Source organism: Larimichthys crocea, chromosome XIII (genome assembly GCF_000972845.2).
Source record: "Larimichthys crocea isolate SSNF chromosome XIII, L_crocea_2.0, whole genome shotgun sequence".
NCBI lineage: Eukaryota > Metazoa > Chordata > Actinopteri > Sciaenidae > Larimichthys > Larimichthys crocea.
Window position 1 is genome coordinate 40,077,424 of NC_040023.1, and position 18,619 is coordinate 40,096,042.

The 18,619-nt window shown below is 41.0% G+C and overlaps 1 protein-coding gene across 1 annotated transcript; it reads right to left on the minus strand.

The window, feature by feature from the left end:
- Positions 1-13,332: 13,332 nt before the first annotated feature.
- On the minus strand, positions 13,333-18,227 carry lratd2a (LRAT domain containing 2a). The gene has a single exon (XM_010736105.3). The coding sequence runs from the start codon at positions 17,661-17,663 to the stop codon at positions 16,839-16,841; it is 825 nt and encodes a 274-aa protein (XP_010734407.1). The 5' UTR covers positions 17,664-18,227; the 3' UTR covers positions 13,333-16,838.
- Between the last annotated feature and the right edge of the window lie 392 nt (positions 18,228-18,619).

Consider the following 18,619-nt stretch of genomic DNA (forward strand, 5'->3'; position numbering starts at 1 on the left):
GACTGATCATTTTGATCCTCTTGATCCTCTTCTGCTACTTGTGAAACTTGTGGTGTACCCCAAGGTTCAATATTAGGCCCTATTGTATTTGCATTACTATGCTTCCACTGGTCTGTTTTCAGAAAATACAACATCCCTGTCTGCTGAAGAGGCACATTTCCCCTTAAAACTGAATGAAGCGCATCATATTCAGTCTCTTTTAAGTTGTGTTGAAGAAGTCAAAATGTTCTCCAATTTAATGAGAATAAGACCATGGTCCTCAAAATCAGTCATCCGTCCCTCTTATCCAGTTCAAAATGCAACAGTGAGGCACATTTGTACCAGGAAGAGTCTTTACCAGTAAAATACAGAGCTGTTTTCAGGATTCTTTTATTTCTAAAGCATTAAATTACAGATTTCCTTATGTCCAGACTCTTTAGACCTCTTAGATGCCTAAGATGCCAAAGTCCAAAGGTAACTCTCCACCTACTTTGGTCCAAACTGAAATATTGCAGAAACTATTGATTGGATTGACATGAAATAAAAACCTTACTGCTTAATTAGCATGGCTGTTGTTGTTTAGTTTACTTGACTGTTTGCAGCCTAAAATCTCAGCTCCTGTCTGTTCGTCAGTCTGTTTTTAGTCTAACCTTTTTTGTATCTTTTTGTCCATCTGTATCCCTACTATCCCGTGCCTGGGATCTTTGTTGCTCCCATTTTTCCTCATCTCTCTTTCCCTGCCATTTTCTCTCCCCTACAATCACTCTCCACTGAACCAAACAAGAGGGAATGAGATGGCATGAAGACAGAACTGCAGGTGTCTATTGAAGTGTTATCCAGCCGGGCTGCCCACCTCCGAGCATCCACATCCCACAATTCCACCATTGTCTACGTTTGTCTGAAGGTCACACCTCTCCGAGTCATCACACGCAGCTGCTTAGGGCCTCTGAGCCCCATTCTCAATCTTCACCTTCCTGCTGAGAAAAATCAAAAGAGGTGGGACAGTCCTTCAATCGCTCCAAAGTCAAAAGCTTCTCAGCTTGTTGTTCATCTGTCAAGAGCAGAGCTAAGGAACATCTCTGCAGGGTCTGACCAACCTAATATCTGTCTGTGATGCCTTTTTGTCTTCTTTTTTAGCTGAGATATGTCAAGTAAAGTCGAGGAGTGTGATAAATAGCAAGGAAAAGAGAGGACCACAGGAGTATACATTATCAGCAGGGTTGCATGCCACACAGAGTTTACTCTATCTGAAAGGAATGCAGTGAGGAAACTCTCGTAATGTAACAGCTACTGTATCAGATGCTTACAACAAAATATATCATTTGTTTCAAATATCACTGACAACCAACCTTAACTTTCTTTCTGTTTACATGTATACACCCTAGATATTGTGATTTTGTTTCAAATTTATCTGATTCAGTATCTATTCAGTCTGGCAGCAGACGACTCACTCTGTCTGGGAGACAGCAGGGATGTGATGATAGATATTGACAAGACTTAATTTCATTCCGCCGGCCAAAAACCTCCTGCTATGAGAAAAAGATGAGGCCTGCCTTTAATTAATAGAGTTATAACTTCAAAGTTTTGTACCATAGGATAAAAAGTCTTTGTAAGTCAGTCACTACTACTTTATAAACACAACATGCAGTCTTTTAGCAGACCTTTAAAGGCGACAAAGGCATGTGAGTCTCCCTAAGCACCTTGAGGCCATTTTACCACTGAGCAAATACCACTGGGAGGATTAAAAGGTTTAGGACTAAGCAGAGGTCTAGCTGGAAAAGTAAGCCATACAGGTTTGATTATTATTAAAGCAAACAATGTTTTCAAGCAGTTGGAGACAAAACCTTTTCAAGACATATGTCTTGTTCTAGGCTCAAAATGTGAGAAAAATATTGCATTACTGCCATTATATACACTCACCGGCCACTTTTTTAGGTACACCTTGCTAGTACCGGGTTGGACCCCCTTTGGTCTTCAGAACTGCCTTAATCCTTCGTGGCATAGATTCAACAAGGTACTGGAAACATTCCTCAGAGAGTTTGGTGGACATGATAGCATCATGCAGTTGCTGCAGATTTATCGGCTGCACATCCATGATGCAAATCTCCCGTTCCACCACATCCCAAAGGTGCTCTATTGGATTGAGATCTGGTAACTGTGGAGGCCATTTGAGTACAGTGAACTCATTGTCATGTTCAAGAAACCAGTCTGAGATGATTCAAACTTTATGACGTGGCGTGTTATACTGCTGGAAGTAGCCATCAGAAGATGGGTACACTGTGGTCATAAAGGGATGGACATGGTCAGCAACAATACTCAGGTAGGCTGTGGTGTCGCAACGATGCTCAATTAGTACTAAGGGGCCCAAAGTGTGCCAAGAAAATATCCCCCACACCATTACACCACCACCACCAGCCTGAACCGTTGTACTAGTAGGATGGATCCATGCTTTCATGTTGTCGACGCCAAATTCTGACCCTACCATCTGAATGTCGCAGCAGAAATTGAGACTCATCAGACCAGGCAGTATTTTTCCAATCTTCTATTGTCCAATTTTGGTGAGCCTGTGCGAATTGTAGCCTCAGTTTCCTGTTCTTAGCTGACAGGAGTGGCACCCGGTGTGGTCTTCTGCTGCTGTAGCCCATCTGCCTCAAGGTTCGACGTGTTGTGTGTTCAGAGATGCTCTTCTGCATACCTTGGTTGTAATGAGTGGTTATTTGAGTTACTGTTGCCTTTTTATCAGCTCGAACCAGTCTGGCCATTCTCCTCTGACCTCTGTTATCAACAAGGTATTTTCGGCCACAGAACTGCCGCTCACTGGATATTGTCTCATTTTTGGACCATTCTCTGTAAACCCTAGAGATGGTTGTGTGTGAAAATCCCAGTAGATCAGCAGTTTCTGAAATACTCAGACCAGCCCGTCTGGCACCAACAACCATGCCACGTTCAAAGTCACTTAAATCACCTTTCTTCCCCATTCTGATGCTCGGTTTGAACTGCAGCAGATCGTCTTGACCATGTCTACATGCCTTAATGCATAAAGTGGCAGGTGAGTGTATATTATTATAGTTAATATATATAATGGCTTATGTAGTTAGTATACAGTATGTATGCAGCTTTATGCAGCGTTTGTTACCACGGTGGGGAAGCAGAACAAGTTGAAAGCACAACAACGACATTATGACAAACAAATGCATATTTACATATGCAGCAGACTGTATCACATTATCATTTATTTCACATTGTGTTTCTGGCCACACGATAAATTCGCCTTCTTTTAGCTCTGTTTTTGTCTCCACCACCTCCTGAAGGAAATACTTTTGTTTGTCAGGGCTAAATGCTCCACTCTGTTCACCAGCTAGTTGATATCTATCTGTAGTTTGAGCAGATAGCATAGAGTGGGTTTATAAAGAAAGAGCTGCCTGAGGAATGTAACAGGGTAGATAAGAGCAGTGAAGTCTGGTATGCAAGTGTAAAACCAAAACAATCAGAATCAGAAAGACCCTAAAAAGCTCTGCAAAGCTGATACAGAGTTGGATGATAAATCTTGAACCTAAAAGAATACTCCACTGATTTATGTGATTTATGTCAGACTCAAGATGTATGAAAAAGGGAAACAATAATATAATGCCTATATGCCTATATTACCCACAATGCATCTCGACCATTGACAGTTATGTAACCTTGAGCTGCTCACCTCAAGAAGTAGGTCACAGCACTTCTTTGTAACTCCAATTTTTCTTTTTCAAACTTGTAGTCTTCAAACCGCCAATGACAGACTTGGATGTGTGAAATTGGTGCATTTCCCCTTCGAAGAAAGGAATTTGACTGAAAAGGTAACAGGCTTTATTAATGGTGGCATTATCCACACCAAACACTAATCAATACCTTGGCCAAGACCCCAACTTTCCACCATGTTTTATAAAACACAGCACATCATGCTAAATGACGAGGAAGCAAACAGACAAAAAAGGGACAGGAAAGCGTTCCAGAGTTAAATCAGGGGAATTAGAAGGAAGGTTGTTAACTAGCTCCCTGATTTTCATTACTTGGCTCAGCTGTCTATTCATAAAGCCTGAGTGGAACCACTCCTTATGTGAAGGTCTGTATCCTGGCAACCATAGAATTGGCCTTGAAATGTGATTGGAAGTTATCCCTGGCCTGGAGCTAAAACATCTCCAGGGGAGATTTCTAAGACACAAATATGTCACATTTCAAACCACCTCTTCAGTCATACATATCCATTGTTAACAGCAATAAAACTCCAGGCCTGGCCTTCCTTTAAACTCTTGTCATTATACCCACAATTTACATTGCAACTGTTGACTTCTCTGGGCACATGGGGGGCAGATAAAAGCTCCTTGTACGTAGCGGTTATATCATCTAGAGCAAATATTGTCAGTAGCCTTTGATTGCTGTTGTCCCTGATCACGGCTGTGTGTCTCTTTCATGTGCTGTCACGTTCACCGTGTGTGTTTGCTTTTTTCCAGCATAGCCATCAGAGGAGCAGGAGTCTGCGCTCCCCGAACGAACTTCCCTGACACATGGCAAGATTTTTGTCAAGCTTCTCCTAGAAGGCAGCAATTACCTCCACGGAGCCAGCCAGCCGTCTCGCCAGTTTGACAGATGACTTTGACCTCAGCAAACATGAGGACCTTCTCTTGGCTGACACATACGGCTCCTGTTGAAGGGAGAGGTTGAAGGGTTGAGGTGTGGGGTATGGAGGATGCGTGGCTTATTCTCAGATTGCATCCTGTACTGTACAGGCCTCAGGCGAGCAAGGACAGGTAAATTACCTTGATGGCATCGTTCTGTGTGACCCTTGCTAACGCACCTCTATGCACACATACACACGTAAAAACATTTTCCCCCTAATGATGGAGTTCATAACCTGCTTCCTGCTGGGCCTGAGAGCTCGGCCATACCGAGCTGCATGCAGCTTCCTGTGATAAGAGGCACTGAATGTGAGATATGTTGGTTGTGGGGACAATTTATTTATATAGTAGTACTTCAAAACAAACACTGCAAACTGCTTCTCATAAAAATGAACCAAATTACAGGGAAAACGGCAAATCAACAAAGCAAACAATAACAGGACATTTCCTTTTTCTTCCAAACAATGCAGATGACTGAGATGACTCTGTGACCTTGCAGGCCCCCTTCTGTTTTGTGATGAAGGAGATAGGGCTCCGCTAATGTGCTGCTATGAGATGGAAAGTGAACATAAAAAAGCTGTACAACTGTTACACTTTTGCCCTCCTCTAACAGCAAAAAACCCTCAATATATCAGTTTAATATAAACATTTGCGTGCAATTAGTGCTAAACACCGTGGTGTATGTCACATCTAAGTAAACGCATACGAACTATATGCACATGGCAGTGGAACTGGAGCACACTTTTGTTTTTCAAATTACAGCGCTGCGTGACACTTCACGCTGTTATTAACATTCCCTCTGATATTACATGCTGCTAAAACGCCCCTGTGTTAATCAGAAGAACACTCCCGAGCCTTACGCTCCCTGTGCAACTGACTTGATCCTTTGTTTTCCGCTGTTATTATCGTAATCAAGCCTCTTGAAGCACTGGAATTTCCTCTGCTTTGGCTGACCCACCAGGCAGAGAGTGATGAAAATGCACCTCATGAGTGTGAGCTCATTATTCTCGGCTTTAAACACACTGTGAATACAGAGTGAACGTGCCTCACCTCTGGTAAATACCAAAGTGAATTATAGTTAATTTGCTGGGTTATAGAGGTTTTTTTTGTTGTTGTTTGTTTTGTTTCACTGCAAACTTACAGTGTGGTTTTATAATCATCATTTTAAAATCACCGCTGGTACAGGTTTTGTTGCAAACATAGAATCTTTCCAACCTTTACATATTAAATATGTCAACATGTCAATTTACATTAATCACCAAATATAGTAACCATGATGTACTTTTCTTCAGTTTTCGTCCCGATGTTGGCAGCAGCACAGAACTGAGAGAAAAGAGAAAAATCTCTGTTAAATGCTTCTGATTGTCAGGCTCTTATGGTGTGCAGAGGAATTGACTGATAAAATTGACACTACACCACATTATCAAACTGTGTTACGAACAATGCCTCACTAATACTTTAACTTAACTCTGGCTGTACTTACCTTTCTTTGATTTCTAGCTCCTGATGTTCTTTGATCAAATACATTATTTTTTCAGCAATGACCTGTGGATATTGATATTTTCTCCAGGTTAAGCGTGATTGTCAGACTTATTTTCTCCATCATACCAGCCTTGGGTGAGCATTGTGTTTCAAGGTTATGATTTGAAAAGGGCTTTGCACCTGCCTGGTAGCAACCGCAGTACAGGAGCTCAAACGCATGGTAAGCACCAGAGGCATGGATCAATTTATCCACAACCCTCTCTCTTAACAAAGTTTGGATGAGAAACTAATAAGGTTCACCCCTCTCATTTCATCAAGCGAAAGAGATTTAAAGCTGCAATAAATGATTTTTGTTCTTTAGCCACTTGGGAGTAGCAGAAACCCGTTGTGAACACCATACTGTTGTATTATCACCTTTTGGGTTGAACGGTTAGCATATGGTTGGTTATTTACACATTCAGGAGTCATGTGTGTGACACCTGACGTAAGAAAGGTCCATCAGTCACTCTCTTGTAGCTCTGTTTTTAGTGTCTACCATCTCCTGAGGGATATATCTGTTTCTTTAGCTGCTCAATGCTCCGCCATGTTCACCAGATAGTCAGTCGGAAATAAGCTTTAAGATTTTAATAAATGAAAGTTCAGACACAAAATTGAGGCCACAATGGAGGTGAGAGTTCACTCTCACAGGCTGGAGACCTGACCCAGCCAGCTGTTTTACCTATTTGCTACATTCCTGGCATCTGGAATCACACATTTATGCAAATGAGCAGCAATTAGCACATGGATGCTCATTTGGCAAGATGTGCTCCCCAGACAGGGCCAGATCAAGGAAGGCAGATCCAGGGGGTTTAGACAGGAGAGGGTAAAATTTCATGAATACTGATATGTCATATAACACACTGGCTGGCCTCCCTACAGTCACAACTCTGCAGAATTATGTACAATACCAGAGGAGTCAATTCTCTCTTTTGGCAAAGCTGTTAGTGACAGCACCTCGACCGCCCGTGGAATCATTAGCAGAAGAGGTTCAACATACTGACACTCTATCTGAACAAATGGCCTCTCTGAAGAGACAGGTAATGCAAAGCCCTTAACTCTGCAGAAAGAGAGAGAGAGAGAGACGAGAAGCTCCTGAAGCTGATTAAGTCACCAGGGGCACCCGATTCCCAGCTGATTATCAAGCTCAAAATTCAAATTCTCCTCTTCCCATACACTATCACTCTTCTGTTTTGGGTCATTTCAGCTTTCCTTGAATCCTGACCTCAACTACTGAAGTGAGAAATGAAAAACAAGCCGAGATCAGCTTCCGAGAGTGATCGATTGCCGTCCTGCTCGGATTTCACAATGAAGATGACAGTGACATGTATTTGGAGCAACACCTTGGTCCCCAGATCTCCAGACAGATGGCATGTGCCAGTTAGAGCATGCCCTCAGCTGTCTGCAGCAGCCTGGTAGACAGCGGCTGCTGCTCAACAATCTACCCATCTACTACACTCCATCCGCCATCAAAATTATATGACCAATATGCTCCGTTTCAGTGGAGGCTCAGGAGAATATACCATTATGGCCTATTTGCATCATGTGCTTTTCCAATCTAATAAAACAGAATGTCTAAAAAGTGGGGTAATATCTGGGTAACAACCTTGAAAAACACAAGAAGACCTCACTTGTAGAGGAACAATTTCTCTGTCATGCTATTACGAGTGTTTGTTTTTCCTCAAATCAATATTTTAATCAGCGTAGACGGATATCCATCATCGTTTTTATAAACAGACAAAAGCCGGCAGATGTAACCAGAAAAGTCAACTCTGAAAACTAGCTTTTGTCTGAAAACAACTGTGAGCGAGCAGACGACAGTCATTACAAAGTCTCGCATGCATTCATAACTAATATGAAAATTGGCAATGTGGTGCAGTACAATTTTCCGTGCTTTCAAGAGCATCACATTTTGAACAAGTAATTACTCAGGCAGCCTCATGAAACTTGCTGTTAATTTATTTGTTAAGGGGAAATTGTAGCTTCACGAGGAGGAGAGCCAGAATGCAAATCGATTTTGGAGTACTTCCTTCCTGCTCATTACCCTTTCTTGTAAGCTTTTCTTTCTTTTAAACGGCCTCTGAAGGCTCTAACAAAAAAAATAACAGAAAAAAAAAAGGACTGATTATTTTATACAGTGGAACAACTGTGGCCAGGAGGGATTCAAACAATCTGTGTAGAGGCTGTCACATAATGAGGATATAAATGCAACGATGGAGCCAGAGCAGCATAGTTCAGCTGTAATGTCCCCAAGATCTGGTACACATACTCGGATATTGCATATATATATAATTTACAGATTGACAACTGTTCTGATCTTAGAGATTCTTATGTGTATGCAGGACAGAGACAGCATGCTCGATGCACCTTCACGTCACACAGTCTGGAATTTATGCAAAACATGGTTAATGAGTCAGAGCTTCCATTCATTTTAGGTGTTATTCGGCACCGGCAGCATGTAAATATTTCACTTTAGACCTGCAGCTTATACAGGATGATACTCATACTTACATATTAGACAAATTACCAACTAATCTTTGCCTGGCACAATTTTACACATGACTTGACAGAACTAAAGAGACACTTTGAGTCAGTGAAGGACTCTGCAAACAAGGATAGTTAGAAATAAGGTGAATAAAAGACATCAGCACTCAAAGTACTTGAAACAACCGCAAAGTCATTAAACTATAAATAGAAAATGATTGTCAAATTAAATGATAGAACCATCCAGATGTTCAGATAGAAGCTGCTAATTGAATTGATGAAGGGAAAAAGTCTGGCGTCCTTGTACAAAACACGAATGCAATGAAAAAAACATTCACTCACACTAAAGAGTTTGTCTACTTCGTTGTGGCAATGCCCCCCTCTTTCATAGCTGATCTCTGCCTGCATACATACAGCTGTGTACACAGATAAGGGAGCGATAAGAAGGAATCGTCGGGCGACTGCGTCCTTTAAACTCACACACTCTGCTCTTGTGTCCTCCAATTTAGCAGCTTAATGGTGCGTTAACGCAGGAGAGAAAAGCCTTTACTCTTGGGTTACTGTATGTAAATTTGCTTTTGATTCACATCACACAGTAAAGTGACTTTCAAGTCAAGTGTTCCATAACATGACTGAATATATATAAGCTCTTGGGGACATGTGATACTGATGCAAGATGTGCAGCTTTAACAAACATGTTGGCTAAAAGATTCATATACATATAGCTTCTGTTTACTTAGCTGATACAAATGACTGGAAACTCAATTAATGTGTGCCCCTTTAGCAAACACAAAATCCCTATCTTCTCAAAATGACCCCGTTCAAAGAACTGCAGTCAGCCAGCGCTGCCATGGAAAAGACCTGGACAACAGCGGAGATAAACAAAGCCCCAGCAGACAATGAAGCCACCTGCCTCTTCGGCATTTCAAGCCACTCGGCAGTGCCACTCGACTGTGGACCTGAAATGAAAGACCACAGCTTCAGGCAACATTTTGGGCAAAATACTCAGGCTCCCTGCTCAATAATGGGAAATGGAAAAGTTTAGAGGAAGACAAATTCAATGCTACAGTCTGGGTGAAAATGTACTGTGAGCACTTTAAAGGGGCAATATGTAAGACCGGGCCAGAACTATAGCTGTGAAATTAACTAACATCATCAACATAATGCGACTAGGTGACAGTTAGGACGTAATGTCAAAGAATTTATGCGTTGTGCTACTGAAATTAACATGCCAAGTAATTTGGTTAGGCCTGTAATGTGTTGTAATACCTCAAGAGGCAATAGTGAGTTCAGTCTGTCCTCAGTCCGACATGAGAAGAAAGAAACAAAGAAACCAGGCAGAGCTGCTGCTGAGCTCTCAGCATCCCTGAGCATCTCTGGGAAGAGACGGCAGAGGCAGAGGAGGAGCTCAGAGTTTATTTTGGGATTGAAAAAAATTTGATTTTAGTTCAAGTTGTTTTAGAAGTATATAATCAGACCTCACAAGTCTGCATGATAATTTAGTTATTTCCGCATACCTTTGATCAGTTTATTGCAATCAAACCACAGCTAAATCTGTTTATTTATTTTTTTGGCTTCATAATGCTGTTATGAGAGTTTGGCTATACATTTTCAAGGACTTTGCAAGTTTTATTATGTGTGTCTAACTGCAAACAAACTTGATTAGTGTGGAGTGATTGCCCCTTTAATGAATCCTAAACCTGATGGCTAGAGACACCCAAAGCTCAAAAACAGTGCAAGTGAAAACGATTCAATTGATTTATGAACAGTATTAGGGGGGAAAAAATTGTAACCTCTAATATTTGATTTGATGGAGTCTAAAATTCATCTTTTAAGCAAGGTCATGTAACTTTTAAAAGAAGTATAGACACAATGTTCCCCTTACAAATGAAAAGTTTAAATCATAATCAATAAAATGCAGCATTTCTAAACACTTACTTGGTCTGGTCTGACCGTTAACTCACAATGACTAAAATTAGCTCATGTTATCACACTTAAAACATATTTTTGTTTTTGCTTTCATCCTGTAACCCTCGTGGCCACATTGGCTGATTTTCATCAAAGGTTACATAGTCTTGCTCTCCAAAATGCACTTTGGATCCATTTCAGAATGACCGCCTCACAAATTTCTCATTATTCACCATGTCAGTGATTAATCCTTTTGTTTTGCTTCAATGCATTTAAGTGATTTCTTTTTTTTTTTGAGCTAATGCAAATAAAACTGCTTAGTCATTCCTCCTTTCTAAAGTGTTTTGCACCAACCTTACAGGACAGTATGACGTCACGCTATAGTAATTGTCTTCGTGGCATTGAAGAACTTTCCTGGCATGGCTCAAACACACAAAGAGAGGCTGTGCTGCTATTGTGGGTAACTATTACTCACTCTCATCATGGCAGGTGTAATCAGATAACTTTTCCCAGCATCCCCTCTGTTTGTCCAGACATTTCATGCCACGGAGAGAGCGGGAATTGAAACCCCAAGTGTCTGAGTTTGTGAATGCAGCTTAAACTTTCTGATTAACTTATTCACACTTGATTATTCATTGATAGGAAAGAAACTCACGATGGCGCCTCCATGTTGTGCCCTAGATTAGGCCTTTTGTTGTGCTTTCTTGTTTATTTTCTTAGAAGTATGAGCTAGTGTGTGTGTGTGTGTGTGTGTGTGTGTGTGTGTGTGTGTGTGTGTGTGTGTGTGTGTGTGTGTGTGTGTGTGATTCAAGACACTAATTCCTGCGTTTAACTTAATAATTTTAAAGCTGCATTATGAAATGTATTGGGTATTGGGTTCATGGTAACAAAATAAAAACAAAATATAGTTCAACTACAAGAGAGCTAATTTCTTGATCACTGGAGGAATAATTTGGCAGTTGTGGGAATATATGCTTTTCCACTTTCTTGATCAATACAAATCTCTTATTTTTACTGCAAATATAAAGCCACAGCTTAGCTTAGCACAAAGACTAGGAACAGGGGGAAACAGCTAGCCTGGATATGTCCAAAGGGCATAAAATCCATTTACCTTTGAAGCTCATGAATTGCTCAATACGTTATATCTTGTTTGTCTTCAGTGCAAAAACCACAACGTGCCCCACTGAATCTTGGAAGCAGATGCAAGGCAACCAGTGGTCACGAGTGTGGATTCGATCTTCTCACCTAATCCCGGCAAGAAAACAAATAAATGTGTTTCCCACATTTTCCTATATGTTGCCTGTAAACAATAACATTAATATCTATAAGGTCAGGCCATGTATACAGCTTTGTCTTACACTTGGATAAGGAGTATATTGTCTTGCCTCGCTATAAAGCATTGTGAACCATATCAACATAAAATAAACAAATAAATCTCTGGTCCCTTGCATTAAAAGCTTTTAGTGGCTTTGTGTGAAGAAAGAAAACATCTTATGTAATATGCTTCAGTCTCTAATGGTGTGCAAATTATTTTGTTGGCGTTTGGAGAACATCATTTTGAGCCATCTCTATTTTTAACAAAGCCAAATCAACCATGTGTGGTGAAAATGAGAAAGGGGTCGACTGAAGATGAGCCTCTCAAACAACTTTAACTTCTCTTTTTTGGCGGCAATGTGTTACTGTGCATCCACTTAAGTACATACAATACACATGTGAAGACAGTAGACAGATGTGAAGAATTTTTTTTCTGCCTGTGAGCATAAAATTATGAAAACAAGGCTTGTTAAAATGCTGTTTCTTCGTCCACTATATGTGAGCACATTTCAGCCACATTGGGCCATGAATTCCAGCTTCTTGCTCCCTTGTAATGCAACTAATCTCATCATTTCATCAGCATCCTATGGAAACAAACCCTACACAGCAGCAGCAGCGGCAGGCTGAGGTACATGTAGGCGAGTGCTGACAGTTGATTATAATTGGGTTGCCTCTGCTATGTCCGAGTTTTCACATCCCATCAAGAGAAATGGCCTGGGAGACAGTTAATACTGGATCACTGCTGCTTCACTGTAAGAGCATAATACACCCTCCCAATATAGTACAAGAGGGTTGGTCTGTATAAAAATAAAATACACTTAGTGATATTAATGTGGAGGTTTTGCAGCCCACAGCAGCCTCAGCATGCAGGAAGAAGTCAAACAGGGGACAAAGATGTCACTCACATATCAACCTGACATACATTTCAGGAAGTTTAAAGAAAGTTATGTTTAGTTCTAAAGCTCCTTTCTATACCAAGTGTCATAAAGTGTTTCCAACCACAATGAAAGCACTTAAGACAAAGAAACAAAATCAATAAAAGGCCTGTCTTTACAGTGAGGCGCTCAGCTGGCATTTCAAACTTTTACACTGCTGGATGACCTTATATCTTGAAAGGTTGATCTAGAGCCAGAGGCCACAACAGCAACACAAAGTTCTGAGCTTGGCTGACATATGCACAGGCTACCGGAAAGCTACAGTCACACTTACAGGGCAACGTTATCATTCATGTGGAGACAAACGTAACTCCAATGTTCACTCCCTTTAGCTCTATTTTTGGTTCCCTCCCTAACTCCTTAGGGAAATTTCCAGCTCTCTAAATGCTCCACTGTGTTCACCAGCTCGCTGATATCTGTGTCTGTCTGTTGTTTGGTGCTGGGCAGGTAGTGTACAGTGGTTTTTTTAGAGCTTTTTATTTTTACATAAAAACAGCTGCCTGGTGAGTTTAGAAACAATACTATGAGAGCAGTGAGAGGGAAACAGAACAGTAAAGTTGTGGGCCTGACAGCTTAACAATGAGCTGAAACTTCACACATCATTTGATACATTATTATAAAAGAATCAATTATAGCTACATTTGTTTCTGGCATAAATCAAATTATTTCCAGTTTTTTATTAAATTAAGTTTTGTGATTTTTTATTCTGATGCTCGTTGGAAACAGAAGGAACTTTCATTATAATTTTTTGGATTTAATTATAGACGAAGATGAAGATTTGGTGTGAAACAGAAATGAAAACAGAATTGTTTTTGTCAAATACTGGATACTTTCACCTCCCCGAGCCTATAAACAGCCCAAGAAAGAAAAGCTCACAGCTCATGGCAACCTGTGACAAAGGGGTCACAAGTACACATCACTTCAATTTAAAGCGGTCACAAGGCAAAAGGTTGGGCAACACAACATTATTATATCCGGAAGCTTGGAAGTGAGCTGAGGAAACAAATAAACTCCACACACCAGGCACTAACCCCGTCCTCCCTGCACTCAAGTTCATCACTCATGAAGTTCAAATTAAACCAAACATCTGAAGAAAAAGCGGACCTGCAACACGTAGCTCTAATATCTGCACCTCGCCTCACAGACAGGATGTTCTGCTTATACACACCGGAGGATATAACCTCTTTGCAGCTACAGCAGTAACATCTGCACAGCTGCACTCCTGTCTTGTTAAATTACTCCTGCTTCAATATAAAATCGTCTAACAGACTTAGGAAAGGCTGAACATGACAAGACCCTAAGGAGGATTTACCAGGTCTTAATTTGATTACAGTGCTGCAAGGAGCATTAAAGCAACTGCTGGGAAAATGTAGCACATTGGGGCTAAAGAAGCCAGTATATCACACTATATGGAGCATATATTCAAGTCTGATTGTTCCCTGTGGTCATTATGAAAGAACATTTAGGGATTTTTAGGACAGAGAGCTACGGGTTTAAAGCTGTAGCTTCATGCATGCTATGCATGGAACAATTCAGTATTAAAAACTAATCATCGTTTGAAAAATGACTCATGTATTCACGTATGTAGTTTACTACACTACAGCTACACTTGACACTCTCCCACTGTGACCCCATCAGACAGTTTGGACACGATAAACTTTTCATTTTTATGTCAGTGAAGTGAAAATATTTGCATGATTCTTTTTTTTTAATGCATTAAGTTCTCCATTTCACTTCAACTGACATGACAAGCTCAGAGTTTGAAGTCAAAGTAAGTCTTGAGAGTAACATTTGCGTTCTCTCAAAAAGAATTAACCATTAAAATAAATGAATAAGTGAAAAACAAAGTGTAAAAATGTGACGAGATTTCAGGAGAATTACTGGTGGGAAATTCAGTCAGCGGGGGCTTCTCTAAATAGAGCTACATACGCTTATGACTCCCATCATCAGGGCACAATGATAATTCTTTCCATTGATGCAACGTTGTTTCATCACTCTGAGGCTGTAAAAACAGTCCCCTCGTGTTCTTCAGGGCTGTCGTGAAATTATAACACTGTCTGGAAACCCACAAAAAAATGATGTAGTGAAATTTATATGCAACAACAAAATTAGTTTACCGTTATCGTGGTCAACTTGCCACCTGGAATTTGTTTTCAAATCCTACTTTACTACTATAGGTTGCAGATGGTCGAAAAATGTTGCAAACATTCATTTGTAGTTCTGATATAAACAATCATGGGGTCTGTCATTTTGTCATCTGAACACTCCTTCTGTTAATTCAGCGGGCTGTTGTTCCCTTTATTAGTAATCCCACCCACATCTGTTGACAGGGCCACATCTTGGAGCGCATCTGGGTCTATTTTAGGCCCCTTTAATGATTTTAATGCAATTTGTATGTCCCCTCTCCAGCTGTTGTCCCTTGCAATCATAACAATCCATCACTACACAATAGTGACAGTGCTGTGGAATAAGGTAGAGCAGCAGCTATCGAATATTTACGATTATTTTTGTTTTTATTTTTTTGATTAATTGAATTCTGTCAATGAAATGTGAAATAGTTGAAGAAATGCTCCTCAGGGTTTCCCAGAATACAAATAACATGTTTGGCTGCCTGATATAAAAGCGAGAGCAAAAGCAGCAAACAGTAAATGTTTTTCACTTTCAGTTTTTGAAAAATGTCAATCATGTCTCTGTCTGTTGACTATATATTATAGATCAATCGACCATTTGTTTCATGTCGGGTGTTCTGTTTGAGAGAGCTGACATATGTGGAAGCAGGTGTTCGCCCTCTAGCACAAGTTATAGTGGTGATACTTTAGTTAAAACACCAGAGCTCGCTCACTAGAACCCATAAACCTCTCTTTGTGCAACAGAGCAATGGATGGATCTCCAGCCTCGAGGTTAGTCTAAAAAGTAGGTTGGAGGAAGCAGTTTGTGTCTTTGCAAATAGTTGGACAATTTTAAGAGATGACTCTACCCACCTCTTACTTGAAATGTCATGGGGACTTTCCTGACATGTCACCTACTTGTTCCACTGTTAGCTGAATGTGGTCATGAAAAACAGTTTCAGATAAAGCTAAGCAAACAAACAAACAAAAAAACAACAAACTCTGAACTACCATGTTCAAAAAGTTGTAGATAGAGGATAGAGGAAAATAATTTCAATCTCATTTTCAGTTTTACTGACTACAATTAAGAAAATGTGTCTTCTGCAGCAGGTCAAACAATTAACCTTTTAAAACACAGAAAAAAATCACACTAATTTGTGAGAAACACTGTGAAGTCACACAAACATGACAGGATGAGAATTTTAAATACACAGCATTAATCCACAGAACAGAAAAACGTGCGCCGGGAGCTAAATCTCATTCCTGTGCATGTAAAGTAAAAACAACATGACAGAAAACTAAAAAAAAAAAAAAAAAAGAAGAAGAAGTGGTGACACAAGGATTGTTTACTAGACCTTCGGGTACAGTTGAGACAGACTTTGATCAGTGTAACACAGGCCAGCTCCACAACATTTTCTTTAGATGTGCTGGTGTGAGAATTACCCTTAAAGGCAGAAGGAATCCTTCTTGTATTCAGCGTGCAGCCCTGACACACTGAGGGATGAAGTTAAACCACACAAGGATCAGGTAACAGGACACACTATGAATAGAGAAACAGTCACTCTACTTACAGAATCGTAAGACAGAAGGGTAAAGCTCTTTTTTTTATATATATATATATAAAAACTATACATTCTGTGTGGAGGGGCTGCTGGAGTTACAAACAAGCCTATCAGCTAATTCAATTTCTCTCAGATAATTGAATTCATAATTGCTAAGGCCATTAAGCATCAGAGGGCGTTGAGGATTGTGGCTTTAAGGCAATAACGTTGTTATAGATAATTAATATAGAAAAAAAGAAAAGGATGACATGTGTGCTCCAATTCAAAGTAACATGAAGGCTTGCTATAGATTAAAGCAGGGTGCAACAGTTCGTGTTTGGTAAAGGCTACACTACTTGCAAAGCAATTATTGTGAACATCCAAAAAGGGCAGACATCAGTCAGCTGCTGGCTCACTTTTTATCTCCTCCACGCTGCTGAAGTGAGTGGCCAGCTCCTGCAACACGGCTGTCCTGCCCAGATGATCGTTCCTCCTCTTCTCCATGATCATGTCCTCCAAACTCTGAAACTCCAACACGTGCGAGTGTTTGTCAGACATGAAGATTTTCAACCTGTAGGGCTGTTTGCCTATCCGTATCTCCCCACCCATTTTGAATTCCCTCTTGCCGAACATGCACCAAGCTGCGAAACACTCGGAGTTTCTCCAGCTCAGCTCTCGGTCTTTTAAACCCACTTGCTCCATCGCGTTTTGCACCACCATGTCCGGACTCAGTGGTTTGAATTTGTAAAAGTCGTTCACGATCCGACACCTCTTCCCTTGACTTGCATCCGTCAGAAAGCTGTTTTTCACCTCTGCTCTGTGCAGGTGCACCACCTGGAAGTCACCTACGTACACAGCCCAGTGCGGGTACTGCCCTGTGGCCACAAACTCCACCAAGTCTCCCGCTTTGCATTTGTTCAGTAGATTCTCCGGGGAGTAAACCTCCAGGCTGGCGGACTTCACGCTCTTCTCGTAAATGCATTCATCCCTGTTGTACACGGCGCACTCCACCTCGTCGCGCTGGTCGTACTGTTTCTCTTCCTGATTCGGGTCTCTCTCCGTGCCATCGACCGCACAGCCGTCCTCCAGCTCGTCGTCGTCGTTGGAAAATATATAAGAGACGCCGATCCGTGGACCTTCCTCCGTGTCCACGCCGTTCGGGTCCACTGTAGGAACTTCTGCGTAACTTAAATGTGACAGCTTGTCCATCTGGTTCCCCATGCCGCTGCTCACCTGGTAGCAGCCTGTGTAATACGATCTTATAGCGAGAGCTGTTACTGGCCGCCAAACATCACCACCATCTGCCTCAAACACCTCTCAGGTTAGAACTTCTTCCTCCCTGCCGGCGGACAGGGGCTCTTCATCCAAATTACGCATAAGAATATCTCCGTGATGTGACTGCCGGGTAAGCTCGTCAGTGCCCCATCAACAAGTGGAGTTGAGAGGGGGTTAAAAAAAAACCCGGTTTCAAATTCAGGCAGGAGAATTATCCTTCAGGTGTAGCCTCGTAGACTCACCTGCTGTTTCCCCTGCGTAAAGTTCCGTCCGCCGGCTGCCAAACAGGAAACGACGAGAGTTAAAATCCAAATCCTCCCTCAGACAGGACTGCTCGTTTGTTTGTCGACACCGCAGATAAACTAGTCCACCGTGCTGACGGCGCACACACTGCGCACTGTGCAGTAGAGATCCGGCCGGTGGTAAAGAAGGCAGATCTGTGGCTCGGCATCGCCACAGCGACTCTCTCCAGCTCCACGCGCACACACACGCACACACACGCGCACGCACGCACACACACACACACACACACACACACACACACGCACAGCTTTGCTTTTAAAGCGGAAGTGCGCGTAATTTTCATCACCGCACCTTTAAGATCCTCTCCTCTTAAAATGTTTTGTTCTTTAATGTTTGACTCTGTCTGACTTTATCCCTAAGCAGTATTCTGTGGGACTACAAGGTCATATCTATAAAGAATTAAAGATTCATTTTAGTCAATTTAATTACTCATTTTATTTTATTGTAATTAGTTAATTATTTTTGTAGGATTTTATTCATTAATTTATTTTGATATTGTTTCAGTGAGTTATTATTTTGTTTATTTGTTTATATTGGTTGGTTGTGTTTATTTTATTATATTTTTCTTAGTTATTTTTATTGTATTTTAGTTTAGTTTA

What these genes read in the sequence shown, in the direction of transcription:
- lratd2a (XM_010736105.3), bottom strand. Translation starts at nt 17,663, where the DNA reads ATGGGGAACCAGATGGACAAGCTGTCACATTTAAGTTACGCAGAAGTT.